This window comes from Oncorhynchus tshawytscha, linkage group LG07 (genome assembly GCF_018296145.1).
Source record: "Oncorhynchus tshawytscha isolate Ot180627B linkage group LG07, Otsh_v2.0, whole genome shotgun sequence".
Classification (NCBI taxonomy): Eukaryota; Metazoa; Chordata; class Actinopteri; order Salmoniformes; family Salmonidae; genus Oncorhynchus; species Oncorhynchus tshawytscha.
Window position 1 is genome coordinate 50100599 of NC_056435.1, and position 14818 is coordinate 50115416.

The 14818-nt window shown below is 41.9% G+C and overlaps 1 protein-coding gene across 3 annotated transcripts in view; it reads left to right on the forward strand.

Annotated features, from left to right (window-relative positions):
- Positions 1-788: 788 nt before the first annotated feature.
- LOC112254745 (serine/threonine-protein phosphatase 6 regulatory ankyrin repeat subunit C) overlaps positions 789-14818 on the forward strand; it is a 45682-nt gene continuing 31652 nt past the window's right edge. For all 3 annotated transcript variants that reach the window (XM_024427545.2, XM_024427546.2, XM_042324573.1), the window contains exons 1-8: positions 789-975; positions 2011-2094; positions 3948-4026; positions 4335-4405; positions 4622-4822; positions 5039-5126; positions 7504-7646; positions 7831-8043. In XM_024427545.2, coding sequence (XP_024283313.1) covers positions 949-975; positions 2011-2094; positions 3948-4026; positions 4335-4405; positions 4622-4822; positions 5039-5126; positions 7504-7646; positions 7831-8043 — 906 coding nt within the window. In that variant the 5' untranslated portion in view covers positions 789-948. The remainder of the gene's footprint in view (positions 976-2010; positions 2095-3947; positions 4027-4334; positions 4406-4621; positions 4823-5038; positions 5127-7503; positions 7647-7830; positions 8044-14818) is intronic.

The window sequence follows — 14818 nt, forward strand, 5'->3', positions numbered from 1 at the left end:
GGTCAGATCCACTGATAGTCACAGGCAATAAACTGCCTTCTTCACTTCTTTCGAGTTGGAGAAAATTCTACTGAAACATGTCCTAGGTCCGGCCACTCCCACTTAAATTGTGTAAGAAGCAAACCATCTGACTTATTCATTCGTTTTTTTGTTGTCAATGAACGCATTCACCCCCGTAGAAATAGAATGATCATTAAATTTCTATGTTCATCACTGTATATATATATATATATATATATTATATATACATAATTTTTTATTGAATATCCGAAACATACAGTATACTTGCAGTGAAGCCTCTCAACAGCTACATCATACCAGTCATCCAACAGACTCCCCTTCAGAGCGACACACAGAAGCATCCTGGGTCAATGCCCTGCTCAATGGCACGTTGGCAGATCTCCCACCAGTCCAAAAAACGTGAACCCGAACCCTCCAAGATCCCTCCACCGTTCCCCAATAGCTGTCCCTCAGCCATATGTTCACCACTTTGTAAATCTTGCTACAGAAGATTAATTATCTCAACCCCCCAAAAAAGAAGTTGAAATATCTACCTAACACAAAAATATAGTCCAGCTAGTTTTCTTGAATAAGGCAGATAAAGTTAGAGGGTATAATATCCATTGCAGACAGATGTTTTGTTTCTGATATAGTTACGACGTTACTAAAACTATTACATTTACACATTTTATGGATAGATTGTGGTGCAATATTCAAAGTGACCACTGTATGTCGCTGCTTGTAGTTACTGCACATACTAGCTTTTACCGACGGCCGCCGTTCAAGTACGCACCACTTGTGTCTATCAGTGCAATAAACAACGGCTAGCACACACGGACGCAGAACAAACCCTTCCCCGAACAATTACCACAATAAAACAAAAATATCGCAATTAGCTACATCTCCACCCGATCCTAATGAAGGATCTCCGGCCTGACTGACTAGGAGATGGGAATACTTAACATAATAGACCAGGTAGGTAATGCGAATTAAAGCTAGTATTCCTTTTGGAAACCGTTGTTTTCTTTATCACTGTTTCCTTATGAGGGCGGGTTTGATAGATAGCTAGCTAACGTTAGCTTGCTAGGTCTCGCTAACTACGTACGGTGCTTGGCCTAAGCTCGTTTCTGGCCATTTTAACGATACAGTGTAATCACATTTACATGCTCCAATAAAATGAAGTATAACGTGGGACTGTATTGTTTGCTAAAAGTATATCCGCTGATTTGTTCGCTTGCTAATGCCTAACTACTAAATGTGGCAATATCATGTACACACCAGCTTTCCTAACCAGGCTATCATCCCATAGCTAACGTAGTTAGCTGGTATCGGTATGGACGATGACATATTCAGAATAGTAGCCAGCTATCTATCTAGCTAAGCATTTGGGATTTTATGATGTTCAGTATGAACAACTTGTTTAGACGTCAATAACCAACAATATAGGAGTAATGACGGTCACATTCTTAGCCAACTAGCTGACAGCTAGGAACTAGCTATCTAGGTCGATACGTCGTCGCTGCAGTCCGCATTAGCTAGCTATGGACTGGGCTGTCACTACTGTGTTGGTAAAGTCTCGAGCTAACTGGACATAATTGTGTATTCCGTTAACTTTTTATAGTTGCATGTGGTACAGAAATGCAATCAGCTGTTACGATTGAATTACTGCGTGCGTGAGGCGTTTTCCAATTCCAAGCGAAGTATGCTGTGTTGGGTGCACGCAGCTAACGTTGCCACATATGACAAGTAGTGTCTGTCTGTTTAACAATTCCCAGTCAAGTGGATAGCTAGCTAATGTCATTCATCCACCCCGTGTTATCAGGGAAGCGTCACACATTTTATAGCGTAATGCCCAGATCCCACACCTGTCTATGACAATGACCTCTTATAATATCAACTTGCACGATGCAGCAGCACAATGCAAAGAATTTTGCAAGAAATTGGACCAGATAACGCAGGTCCATTCTATATCAATCTGAAAATATTTATTGTGTCTTTATTCTCTTCCAGACTTTGCTGGTCCAGGCTATATTTAGCCGAAATGCAGAGGAAGTGAAGTTTTTGTTGCACAAGAATGAAGAAGTCAATGCACTGGTAAGATGGCTCGCTACACATTAACATGACCCTGTGTGAATCAAATTACTCCACACCTCCTATGGTACCCATACTAGACACTTTCTTAATGGGCCAGCCAGTTAAACAGCAAGGGATTACCTCTCCAATCCTCTACATGCTTTGACCTCCTGTTCATGTGACCTAAAACGTTGATTTGATTTGACCTTCCTGTCAACTGTGAATCAGATATAGTTAACGCCACAGAGTAAATAAAGAATGCTATGTGGAGCAGTAATGTTATACCCACAGTATTTCACACTTCAGATTCTTGGTCGCAGATTTCAACAGTATCTGTGCATGTTGTTCTCTTCAAGAACCATCTTGAGTGTAAGTTGTATTTTGTGTGTGTGTGGTTGCATTGCACACAAGTGCATATGCCCCATGTATTTGAAGACAATGAACATATTAGCTTACGGACGGTTAAGGGATCGATGGGAGGAAAAGCTTAGCATTGAGAGATTGAAAGTATCTTCTTCCATCCAAGTGTGTGGCCGATCAGTCTAGATTCCTCACTCGGTCAGTACACCCCTCTGGTAATCAGACCAGCTGGCTGTCAGGTTAGAGCCCTGACACCATTCTCTAGGTACACTTAATACACACACAGCCAGTCTTAACATTTAGTTTCACAGGTGCTGAAACAGGGCAAGGTGAGGCCACCTAATGTGAATAGGGGTGTGTAGAAAGTGGAAAGGAACTTCTACAGTGGAGAGGAAGGGGTCGCAAATTGCTGAGTGCATGCTTTCAATCAGCATTGGTTCAAATATGGCTTGGTGCCAATATGTAAAATCAGTAGCTGCAATTTGTTAAATGTCACACCAACCTAAATCAGTTTCTATTGTATATTAAAATATTTTTCATTTACAATGGAGTCAATATTTGGCAGAGGTCAAATATTATATCACTGTCAATACTTCGTTGAAGCCACAAGCCCTGGGGCTATTCAATCACTGCTTCAAGTCAAAGAAGACATTCAGTTCTACCACAGCAAAAGTAATATGCAGTTGAGCTCCCTTTGCTTCACTTTCACATGGTTAACATTGTTTTGATTCCTACATGCATCCAAACATGAATTCTTGCTGTGCAAGATAACGTTTTTGACTTGTACGCCCAAAACCCACAGGGATACTTGTCCTTAAACAGCCTCTTGTCCCGGAGGCCCAAAATCCTCAAACGGCTTCCTCCTCCAGTCAGTGAATGAATGATGCGTATGGAGAATAAGACAGTAATTTCCTTACTAGGGCTGCGAGGGTGAGACCGGGCCTGAGCCCTCATTCCCCACACGCCTCCCTTCCTTCCTTTCACTGTCATGAGTCATTCACTGGTGGGTTTACACTGCACACACACATTCCAGTACGGAGTACAGGGTCCATTAACAGGCTATAGATGCCTGAGCAATTTTACTCACTGAGGTGGATTTCAAGCCCTTTCGGTTTACAGAATGAAAAAAATAAAATCTGATCTTGCTCCCTGCCACATTTGTATATACAGCATACCTAATCACAACTAATCATTTTCTGTGAAAAAAAGTTCATTCTGAATATTCTGAGGAGACAGGCTACAGGCCAACATGTATGACATACCTTTTTACTTTAGTTTTTTGCAGGATAGCTATTTCTTTCTGTATTTTCAATATCCTGTAATTAAAAGCAATTTTATGTAGTTGGTTTCAAGTTCAAACCTATTAGCAGCGGCATTACGTTTTATATTCTCGGCCTTTGAGGTGTATCGTTCAACTTGCTGTTTGTTTTTAATACAATGATGTGATCAAAACCAACTGTGGGCTTTAATCTGGGTTCTTGCTGACTCTTTCTGTCTACGCTCTCTCTCCTCAGGACCAAGAACGCCGTACCCCCTTACATGCTGCTGCGTGTTTGGGCGACGTTCACATTATGGACCTCCTCATTAATTCAGGTAACGTTCTCCAGCATGAGACAGACACTTTTCAGAGTGATTTGCATTATTCACTCAATTATCCCTATCATATTATGGAATAAAGGTTAATCTCATTATCTGTTAGAATATCAACCAGCATTGAAACCCTTCCCTATAGTCAGAGGTTGATAAGCCATATCCTAAATGAATATACTGCTTATGAAACCAGATACGTGTGCAAATGTCACTGACCATCTGAGATCTGAGGGGCATTGTGATTAGCTGAATGTGCAGTTGAGCTGAAAGCTACAGAATGGTTGACTGAGTTTTCTCTCGCTCTCTCTCAGGTGCTAGTGTTAATGCAAAGGATCAAGGCTGGCTGACACCCCTGCATCGGGCAGCTGCCTCACGGAATGAAGTAAGACCATGATGCCAAGTACTATATGTAAATCATTCTACAGTCATTTCACTTGAATTCCTCATCAGTCTTAATAGTATTGCTCAGCTTTTGAAATTGAAATTAATTTGCATACTTATAACCCATCACCTCCTTTCTTGAATGAGTATCTATATGAATGTCAGTGATAGTCACACTCCTCATCCTTTTTATTTATTCTCCTTCTGTCTTTCCCAGAAGGCTGTGGGGCTGCTTCTGAAGCAGGATGCGGAGGTCAATCTGCGAGATAAGTTTTGGCAGACGCCGTTGCACGTGGCGGCGGCGAACCGGGCCACACGCTGCGCTGAGGCCCTAATCCCCAAGCTGAGCAGCCTGAACGTAGCAGACCGCTCCGGCAGGACAGCTCTGCACCATGCAGCACACAGTGGCCACGTGGAGGTTAGGGGTCATAGGGTGGAGGGTTATGAGTAACACTGAAATGGCACCCAATCCCCTATATATTGCACTACTTTTGACCAGGGCCCGCATAGGGTCAACTATATAGGGGATTGGTGCCAATTCAGACGTAGCCTAGGTGATTAACTGTTCATCCTCTACTCAGAAAGGTGTCTTGAGTGTGCTGGTTTTAACTCACTATCTCCTGTCTGTTTCCAGATGGTGAATTTGCTCCTCAACAAAGGGGCGAATTTGAGTGCCAGCGATAAGAAGGAGAGGCAGCCAATCCACTGGGCCGCATACCTCGGTGGGTTGGACCTTAGAACGAACACATTTCCTGAAAGTAGCTTGGTTTCCATCCAATTTGCGACAGATTTGAATGCGAATATTCTGAAATCTGCATAGAAAAATATGGGCATTTTCCCTCCAGAGATGTTTCCATCAAACAGACTTTTTGCAGATTAAAGGCTGTACGTGATGACATTGTGCATATAAAAATAACTTTTGCTGTTAAATTCCCATGTACCAAATGGAAAAATACAAGTTAAATGGATTTCCATCGCATTTTCTCAAGAACTGTAGCAAATGTACCCATTCTGGTCTTTGCACATGCACTCTAGCCAACAGCTCGCATGTTCTTATGGATAAGAGCAATATTATTTTTATTTGTAAAATGACAGCCAAGCATCGATCATCATGTCACCAGAATAAGACCCTCAATAGTTTTTCATCACCTTGCACTTTCACCTCCTGTGAAGTTCATCATTACTTATTTCATTTGTAGTCATCTGTAGCCTAATAAACTGCATGCTTTCCCGAGTCGTATTGGGAGGACCACAGAACATATTGCGTGACTACAAGTTTACTTCATTATGATGGTTATTATATTAATATTTGCGCATAAAGACATTTCCACCACAATTTCTAGCATAATTAATTTTACAGATACAAAAAGATTGAACAAACGAATTGTCTGTCGGCGTTTATGAAATTCTACCGGCATTTCATGTTTCCATAAGTCCGGTCTTCACTTTTTTCATGCGTCAGGTAATTCAGCCGCATTAAATGAGTTTACTGACACTTCTCTCATTGGTCTGAGCAAAGGCACTGTGCACTGAGCACTCACTGATCTACAAATCAACTTGCATTCTAGACTTCCCATCAAGGCATCTTCAAATACAGTGCATTTGGGAAAGTATTCGGATCCCTTGACTTTTTCCACATTTTGTTATGTTACAGCCTTATTCTAAAAATATTTAAATAAAACACATTTCCCCATCAATCTACACACAATTACCCATAATGATAAAGAGAAGACATGTTTTTAGAAATGTTTGCTTTTTTATTTTTTTAAATAAATGAATGAAATCAGTATTCAGACCTTTTACTCCGTACTTGGTTGAAGCACCTTTGGTAGCGATTACAGTCTCAAGTCTTGGATATGACGCTACAAGCTTTGCACACCTGTATTTGGGGAGTTTCTCCCATTCCTCTCTGCAGATCCTCTCAAGCTCTGTCAGGTTGGATGGGGAGCGTCGCTGCACAGCTATTTTCAGGTCTCTCCAGAGATGTTCGATCTGATTCAAGTCCAGGCTCTGGCTGGGACACTCAAGGACATTCAGAGACTTGTCCCAAAGCCACACCTGGTCTGTCTTGGCTGTGTGCTTACGGTTGTTGTCCCGTTGGAAGGTGAACATTCGCCCCAGTCTGAGGTCCTGAGCACCCTGGAGCAGGTTTTCATCAAGGATCTCTCTGTACTTTGCTCCGTTAATTTTTCCCTTGATCCTGACTAGTCTCCCAGTCCCTGCCGCTGAAAAACATCCCCACAGCATGATGCTGCCATCTCCATCCTTCACCATAGGGATGGTGCCAGGCTTCTTCCTGATGTTAGTCTTGGCATTCAGGCCAAAGAGTTGAATCATCAGACCAGAGAATCTTGGTTCTCATGGTCTGCGTCCTTTAGGTGCCTTTTGGCTGCTAGCTCTAGGAATAGTCTTGGTGGTTCCAAAATTCTTCCATTTTAAGAATGATGGAGGCCCCTGTGTTCTTGGGGACCTTCAATGCTGCAGACATTTTTTGGTATCCTTCCCCAGATCTGTGCCTCGACACAATCTTGTCTCGGAGCTCTACGGACAATTTCTTTGACCTCGTGGCTTGGTTTTTGCTCTAACATGCACTGTCAACTGTGGGACCTTATATCAACATGTGTGTGCCTTTCCAAATCATGTCCAATCAATTGAATTTACCACAGGTGGACTCCAATCAAGTTGTAGAAACTTCTCATGGATGTTCAATGGAAACAGGATGCACCTGAGCTCAATTTCGAGTCTCATAGCAAAGGGTCTGAATACTTATGTAAATAAGGTATTTCTGTTTATTTTTAATACATTTGCAAAAATGTACGAAAACCTGTTTTCGGTTTGTCATAATGGGGTATTGTGGGTAGATTGATGAGGGGATTTTTTATTTATTTAATCAATTTTAGAATAAGGCTGTAACGTAACCAAATGTGGAAAAAGTCAAGGGGTCTGAATACTTTCCAAATACACTGTACAAAGATAAGAGAATCTTTGCCGAATCTCACATCCTCACGCACAAGCAGAAGATTGACTTGGATTTCATTAACCTATCCGTGTGTGTCTGTATATGTTCCATGATTGTATAGTTGTCTCCTCTTCCCTCAGGGCATCTGGAGATCGTGAAGTTACTGGTGTCGCGGAGTGCGGACGCCATGTGCAGGGACAAGCGAGGTTATACCCCGCTCCACGCCGCAGCTGCCAGCGGCCAGATCGAGGTGGTCAAGTACCTGCTGCGGCTGGGGTCAGAGGTGAGGGGTCAGGGAGTGAGGCTCCATCAGATCACCATCATATGGTCACTCCATGTGTCAGGTGGTTTCCTATTGTTGAAATGTGCTTGTTGTTTTTTTATCTCCAGACCATATAACATCCCCAAACCCCACCATCATCTCTAGTTGTTGTATAATTTCTACCTTCTCTTTATCTCTGCGTCAGATTGACGAGCCTAACACTTTTGGGAACACAGCGCTCCACATGGCGTGCTACACAGGCCAGGAGGCGGTTGCCAACGAGCTGGTGAACCGAGGCGCCAACGTCAACCAACCAAACCAGCGCGGCTGCACGCCGCTGCACCTGGCCGCTGTCTCCACCAACGGGGCGCTTTGCCTCGAGCTGCTAGTTAACAACGGTGCTGATGTCAACATGCAGGTCAGTTCGAGTAGGCTGGGAAAAAAGGGATTGGTTGCACCGCAAATGGCACCCTATTCCTTATATAGTGCACAAATGTGTATATACAGTGCCTTGCAAAAGTATTCACCCCCCCTTGGCTTTTTTTCTATTTTGTTGCATTACAACCTGTCATTTAAATATATTTTTATTTGGGTTTCATGTAATGGACATATACAAAATAGTCCAAATTGGTGAAGTGAAATGGAAAAAATAACTTGTTTCAAAATATTCCTAAAATTTTAAACGGAAAAGTGGTGCTTGCATTCACCCCCTTTGCTATGAAGCCTCTAAATAAGATCTGGTGCAACAAATTACATTCAGAAGTCACATAATTAGTTAAATAAAGTCAACCTGTGTGCAATCTAAGTGTCACATGATTGCAGTATATATACACCTGTTCTGAAAGGTCTCAGAGTCTGCAACACCACTAAGCAAGGGGCACCACCAAGCAAGCGGCACCATGAAGACCAAGGAGCTCTCCAAACAGGTCAGGGACAAAGTTGTGGAGAAGTACAGATCAGGGTTGGGTTATAAAAAAAACATCTGAAACTTTGAACATTCCACGGAGCATTATTTAAATCCATTATTTAAAATTTTGAAAGACTATGTCACCACAACAAACCTGCCAAGAGAAGGCCGCACACCAAAACTCATGGACCAGGCAATGAGGGCATTAATCAGAGGAGCAACAAAGAGAACCCTGAAGGAGCTGTAAAGCTCCACAGCGGAGATTGGAGTATCTGTCCATAGGACCACTTTAAGCCATACATGCCATAGGGCTGAAAAAACATAGTGGCCAGAAAAAAGCCATTGCTAAAAGAAAAAAATAAGCAAACACATTTGGTGTTTGCCAAAAGGCATGTGGGAGGCTCCCCAAACATATGGAAGAAGGTACTCTGGTTATATGAGACTAAAATGTAGCTTTTTAGGAAAACGCTCTGTCTGGCGCAAACCCAACACCTCCCATCACCCCGTGAACAGCATCCCCACAGTGAAACATGGTGGTGGCAGCATTATGCTGTGAGGATGTTTTTCATCTGCAGAGACTGGGAAACTGGTCAGAATTGAAGGAATGATGGATGGCGCTAAATACAGGGAAATTCTTGAGGGAAACCTTTTTCAGTCTTCCAGAGATTTGAGACTGTGACGAAGGTTCACCTTCCAGCAGGACAATGACCCTAAGCATACTGCTAAAGCAACACTCGAGTGGTTTAAGGGGAAAAATGTAAACGTCTTGGAATGGTCTAGTCGAAGCCCAGACCTCAATCCAATTGAGAATCTGTTGTATGACTCTCTTTGGTGAAATAGTCCTTACTTTGCCTGTAGGTGTGTTGGGTCATTGCCCTGTTGAAAACCAAATAATAGTTCCACTAAGCGCAAACCAGATGGGTTGACTTATAGCTGCAGAATGCTGTGGTAGCCATGCTGGTTAAGTGTGCCTTGAATTCTAAATAAATCACTGGCAGTGTCACCAGCAATGCACCATCACATCTCCTCCATGCTTCACGGTGGGAACCACACATGCCGAGATCATCCGTTCACCAACTCTGCATCTCACAAAGACGGCAGTTGAAACTAAAAATCTCAAATTCGAACTCATCAGACCAACGGACAGAGTTCCACCAGTCTAATGGCCATTGCTCGTGTTTCTTGGCCCAAGCAAGTCTCTTCTTATTGGAGTTCTTTGGTAGCGGTTTCTTTGCAGCAATTTTACCACAAAGGCCTGATTCACGCAGTGTCCTCTGAACAGTTGATGTAGAAATGTGTCTGTTACTTGAACTGTGAAGCATTTATTTGAGCTGCAATCTGAAGTGAAGTTAACTCTAATGAACTTAACCCCTGCAGCAGAGGCTTCCTTTCCTGTGGCAGTACTCATGAGAGCCAGTTTCATCATAGCGCTTGATGGTTTTTGCGACTGCTCTTGAAGAATCTTTCAAAGTTCTTGAAATTTTCCAGATTTACTGACCTTCATGTCTTAAAGTAATGATGGACTGTCATTTCTCTTTGCTTATTAGAGTTGCCATGATGTGGACTTTATTATTTTACCAAATAGGGCTATCTTCTGTATACCACCCCTCCCTATCTTGTCACAACAGAATTGATTGGCCCAAACGCATTAAGAAGGAAAGAAATTCCACAAATGGACCTTTAACAAGGCACACCTGTTAATTGAAATGCATTCCAGGTGACTACCTCATGAAGCTGGCTGAGAGAATGCCACGGTGTGCAAAGCTGTCATCAAGGCAAAGGGAGGCTACTTTGAATAATTTCAAATATAACATATATTTAGATTTGTAGCACGTTTTTGGTTACCTCTTAATTTCGTGTTATTTCAAAGTTTTGATGTCTTTACTGTTATTCTACAATGTAGACAATAGTAAAAAATAAAGAATAACCCTTGAATGAGTAGGTGTGTCCATACTTTTGACTGGTACTGTATATACAGTGCATTCGGAAAGTATTCAGACCCATTCCCCTTTTCCACTTTTTGTTACGTTACAGCCTTATTCTAAAATTGATTTTTAAAAATTCTTACCAATCTAAACAATACTATAATAAAGACATTGCGAAAAAAGGTTTTTGTTAATTTGAGCAAATCTATTACAAATTAACTGTATTTTTAAGTATTCAGACCCTTTATTATGAGACTCGAAATTGAGCTCAGGTGCATCCTGTTTCCATTGATCATCCTTGATGTTTCAACAGCTTGATTGGATTTGACCTGTGGTAAATTCAATTGATTGGACATGATTTAGAATGGCACACACCTGTCTATGTAAGGTCCCACTGTTGACAGTTTATGTCAGAGCAAAAACCAAGCCATGAGGTCAAAGGAATTGTCCATAGAGCTCCGAAACAGGATTGTGTCGAGGCACAGATCTGGGGAAAGGTACCAAAACATTTCTGCAGCATTGAAGATCCCCATGAACACAGTGGCCTCCATCATTCTCAAATGGAAGAAGTTTGAAACCACCAAGACTCTTCCAAGAGCTGGCTTTCCGGCCAAACTGAGCAATCGGGGAGAAGAGACCTTGTCAGGGAGGTGACCAAGAACCCGATGGTCATTCTGACAGAGCTCCGGAGTTCCTCTGTGGAGATTAGACAACCTTCCAGAAGGACAACCATCTTGGAGTTAGCCAAAAGCACCTAAAGACTCAGACGATGAGAAACAAAATTCTCTAGTTTGATGAAACCAAGATTGAAGTCTTTGGCCTGAATGTCAAGTGTCACCAGGAGGAAACCTGGCACCATCCCTATGGTGAAGCATGGTGGTGGCCGCATCATGCTGTGAGGTTGTTTTTCAGTGGCAGGGACTGGGAGACTCGTCAGGAATGAGGAAAAGATGAACAGTGTGCAATACAGAAAGATCCTTGATGACCTCAGACTGGGGCTAAGGTTCATCTTCCAACAGGACAACGACCCTAAGCACACAGCTAAGACAATGCAGGAGTGGCTTTGGGGCAAGTCTCTGAATGTCCTTGAGTGGCCCGGACTTGAACCCGATTGAACATCTCTGGAGAGACCTGAAAATAGCTGTGCAGCGACGTTCCTTATCCAACCTGACAGAGCTTGAGGGGATCTGCAGAGATAAATGGGAGAAACTCCCCAAATACAGGTGTGCCAAGCTTGTAGCGTCATACCCAAGAAGACTCAGCTGTAATCGCAGCCAAAGGTGCTTAAACAAAGTACTGAGTAAAATGTCTGATTACTTATGTAAATGTAGTATTTCCTGTTGTATTTGTTTTTACATTTGCAAAAATGTCTAAACCTGTTTCTGCTTTGTCGTTTTAATGAATTTCCGAATAAGGCTGTAACGAAACAAAATGTTAAAGTCAAGGGTCTGAATACTTTCTGAATGCACTGTGTGTATGTACAGTGGGCTCCAAAATTACTGGCACCCCTGACTGGCAATGCACAAACAATACTTTAAAAAAACATAAACAATATAATTATAGAGAAACTCAAAATACCAACGTGAGAAATACTGTACTTTATTAATGTTTCAATGGAAACAACCAAAATCATTCAATTATTTAACACAAAATAAATTTAACCAAAATCAAGTTTTCAGAATTATTGGCGCTCCTCATTTAGTACTTAGTGCAACCACCTCTGGCAAGGATAACAGCATGAAGTCTTTTCCTGTAATGTTTGACAAGGTTAAGGCACACATTTGGAGGGATTTTGGACCATTCCTCTATGCAGATCCTTTCAAGATCCTTCACATTCTTGGGTTTGCCTTCATCAACTGCCCTCTTCCACTCAGCCCACAGGTATTCGATTGGATTGAGGTCCGGCGACTGAGATGGCCATGGCAGAACATTGATTTTGTTGTCACAGAACCATTTTTGTGTGGATCTTGAGGTATGTTTCGGGTCATTGTCTTGTTGGAAAGTCCACCTACGGCCAAGTCCCAGCCTTCTGCCAGAGGGAACCAGATTGTCAGCCAAAATTGCCTGATACTTGGTAGAATTCATTATGCCATCAATCTTAACCAGTGCCCCTGGACCTCTGTAATTGAAACAGCCCCAAAACATCACTGCCCCCCCTCCATATTTCACCGTGGGTATGAGGTGCCTCTCCTTGTATGTATCTCTGTTTCGACGCCAAACATGCAAATCTGTATCTGACAAAAACGTTCAATTTTGGTCTCATTTGACCAGAGCATCTTCTTCCAGTCATAATTTAAACAATGTTTGGCAAACTCCAAGAGCTTGCGTCTGTGTCTTGGGGTCATTAAGGGCTTTCTTCTGGCAACCCTTCCAAAGAGCCTGTGGATGTGGAGGTAGCGTCTGATGGTGCTTTTTGAAACCTGGTGACCCAAAGACTCCACCAAGGCCTGCAATTCTTTCACAGTGATCCTTGGGGATTTTGTTGCTTCTCTCACCGTCCTCCTCCCCATCCTGGGGGGCAAAATGCATTTGTGTCCTCTACCCGTGAGGTTTTTAACTGGTTCCATATCTTTTGAATTTTCTAATAATTGCCCTGACATTGCTCAGTGGTATATTCAATCGTTTGTGGATCTTCTTGTAGCCATTTCTAGATTTATGAAGTCTACGACCATCTGTCTCTTTTGAACTGACAGTTCTATTGTTTTCTTCATAGTGTTGGATGACAAAGGGATATTGCATGGCTGTTACCTCATTTTGATGCCCTAGTGAAACAGGAAGTGATGTAATGGCTCAATATAGCTCCTTAAGACTTATATAAACTTAAATACATGGAATTTAATTTGTGGTTTAATTTTGGTAGATGTTATTTACAATATTCTTTAAGGGTGCCATTAATTGTGAAACCATGATTTGGAAGACATAGATTTTTAATAAAATCAATAAATAATTTTGTTTGGTTCCATTGAAACATTAATAAAGTACAGTATTTCTCACATGTTGGTATTTTGATTTTATCCCAATAATTATATTGTTTATATTTGTTTAAGCATTGTTTGTGCATTGCCAGTGCCAGTAATTTTGGAGCCCACTGTATATACACTAGCGTTCAGAAGTTTGGGGTCACTTAGAAATGTCTTTGTTTTTCATGAAATGAGTTGCAAAATGAATAGGAAATATAGTCAAGATGTTGAAATGGTTATAAATAATGATTTTTAAAAATTGAAATAATTGTATCCTTCAAACTTAGCTTTTGTCAAAGAATCCTCCATTTGCAGCCATTACAGCCTTGCAGACCTTTGGCATTCTAGTTATCAATTTGTTGAGGTAATCTGAAGAGATTTAACCAGCTTTAACCCCATGCTTCCTGAAGCACCTCCCACAAGTTGGATTGGCTTGATGGGCACTTCTTACGCACCATACAGTCAAGCTGCTCCCACAACAGCTCAAGAGATCCGGTGACTGTGCTGGCCACTCCATTATAGAAAGAATACCAGCTGACTGCTTTTTCCCTAAATAGTTATTGCGTAGCTGGGAGCTGTGCTTTGGGACATTGTCCTGTTGTAGAAGGAAATTGTCTCCAATTAAGCGCTGTCCACAGGGTATGGAATTGGACTCCAAAATTGAGTGATAGCATTTCTTCTTCAAGATCCCTTTTCCACTGTTCAAATCTCTCACTTTATGACCACCAAAGCACCCCCAGACCATCACATTGCCTCCACCATGCTTGATGGTGTCAAGCACTCCTCAAGCTTCTTTTCATTTTTTCTGCATCTCGTGAATGTTTTTCTTTGTGATCCGAACACCTCAAACTTAGATTTGTCTGTCCATAACACTTTTTTCCAATCTTCCTCTGTCCAGTGTCTGTGTTCTTTTGCCCATCTTAATCATTTATTTGTACTGGCCAGTCTGAGATATGGCTTTTCTTTGCATCTCTGCCTAGAAGGCCAGCATCCCGGAGTCACCTCTTCATCTGTTTCTCAAACTAGACACTCTAATGTACTTGTTCTCTTGCTCAGTTGTGAACCAGGGTCTCCCACTCCTTTCTATTCTGGTTAGAGCCAGTTTGCGCTGTTCTGTGAAGGGAGTAGTACACGGCGTTGTACGAGATCTTCAGTTTCTTGGCAATTTCTAACATGGAATAGCCTTCATTTCTCAGAACAAGAATAGACTGACGAGTTTAAGAAGAAAGGTCTTTGTTTCTGGCCATTTTGAGCCTTTACTCGAACCCACAAATGCTGACGCTCCAGATACTCAACTAGTCTAAAGAAGGCCAGTTTTATTGCTTCTTTAATTAGCACAACTGTTGTCAGCTATGCTAACATAATTGCAAAAGGGCTTTCAATTAGCCTTTTTAAAATGAT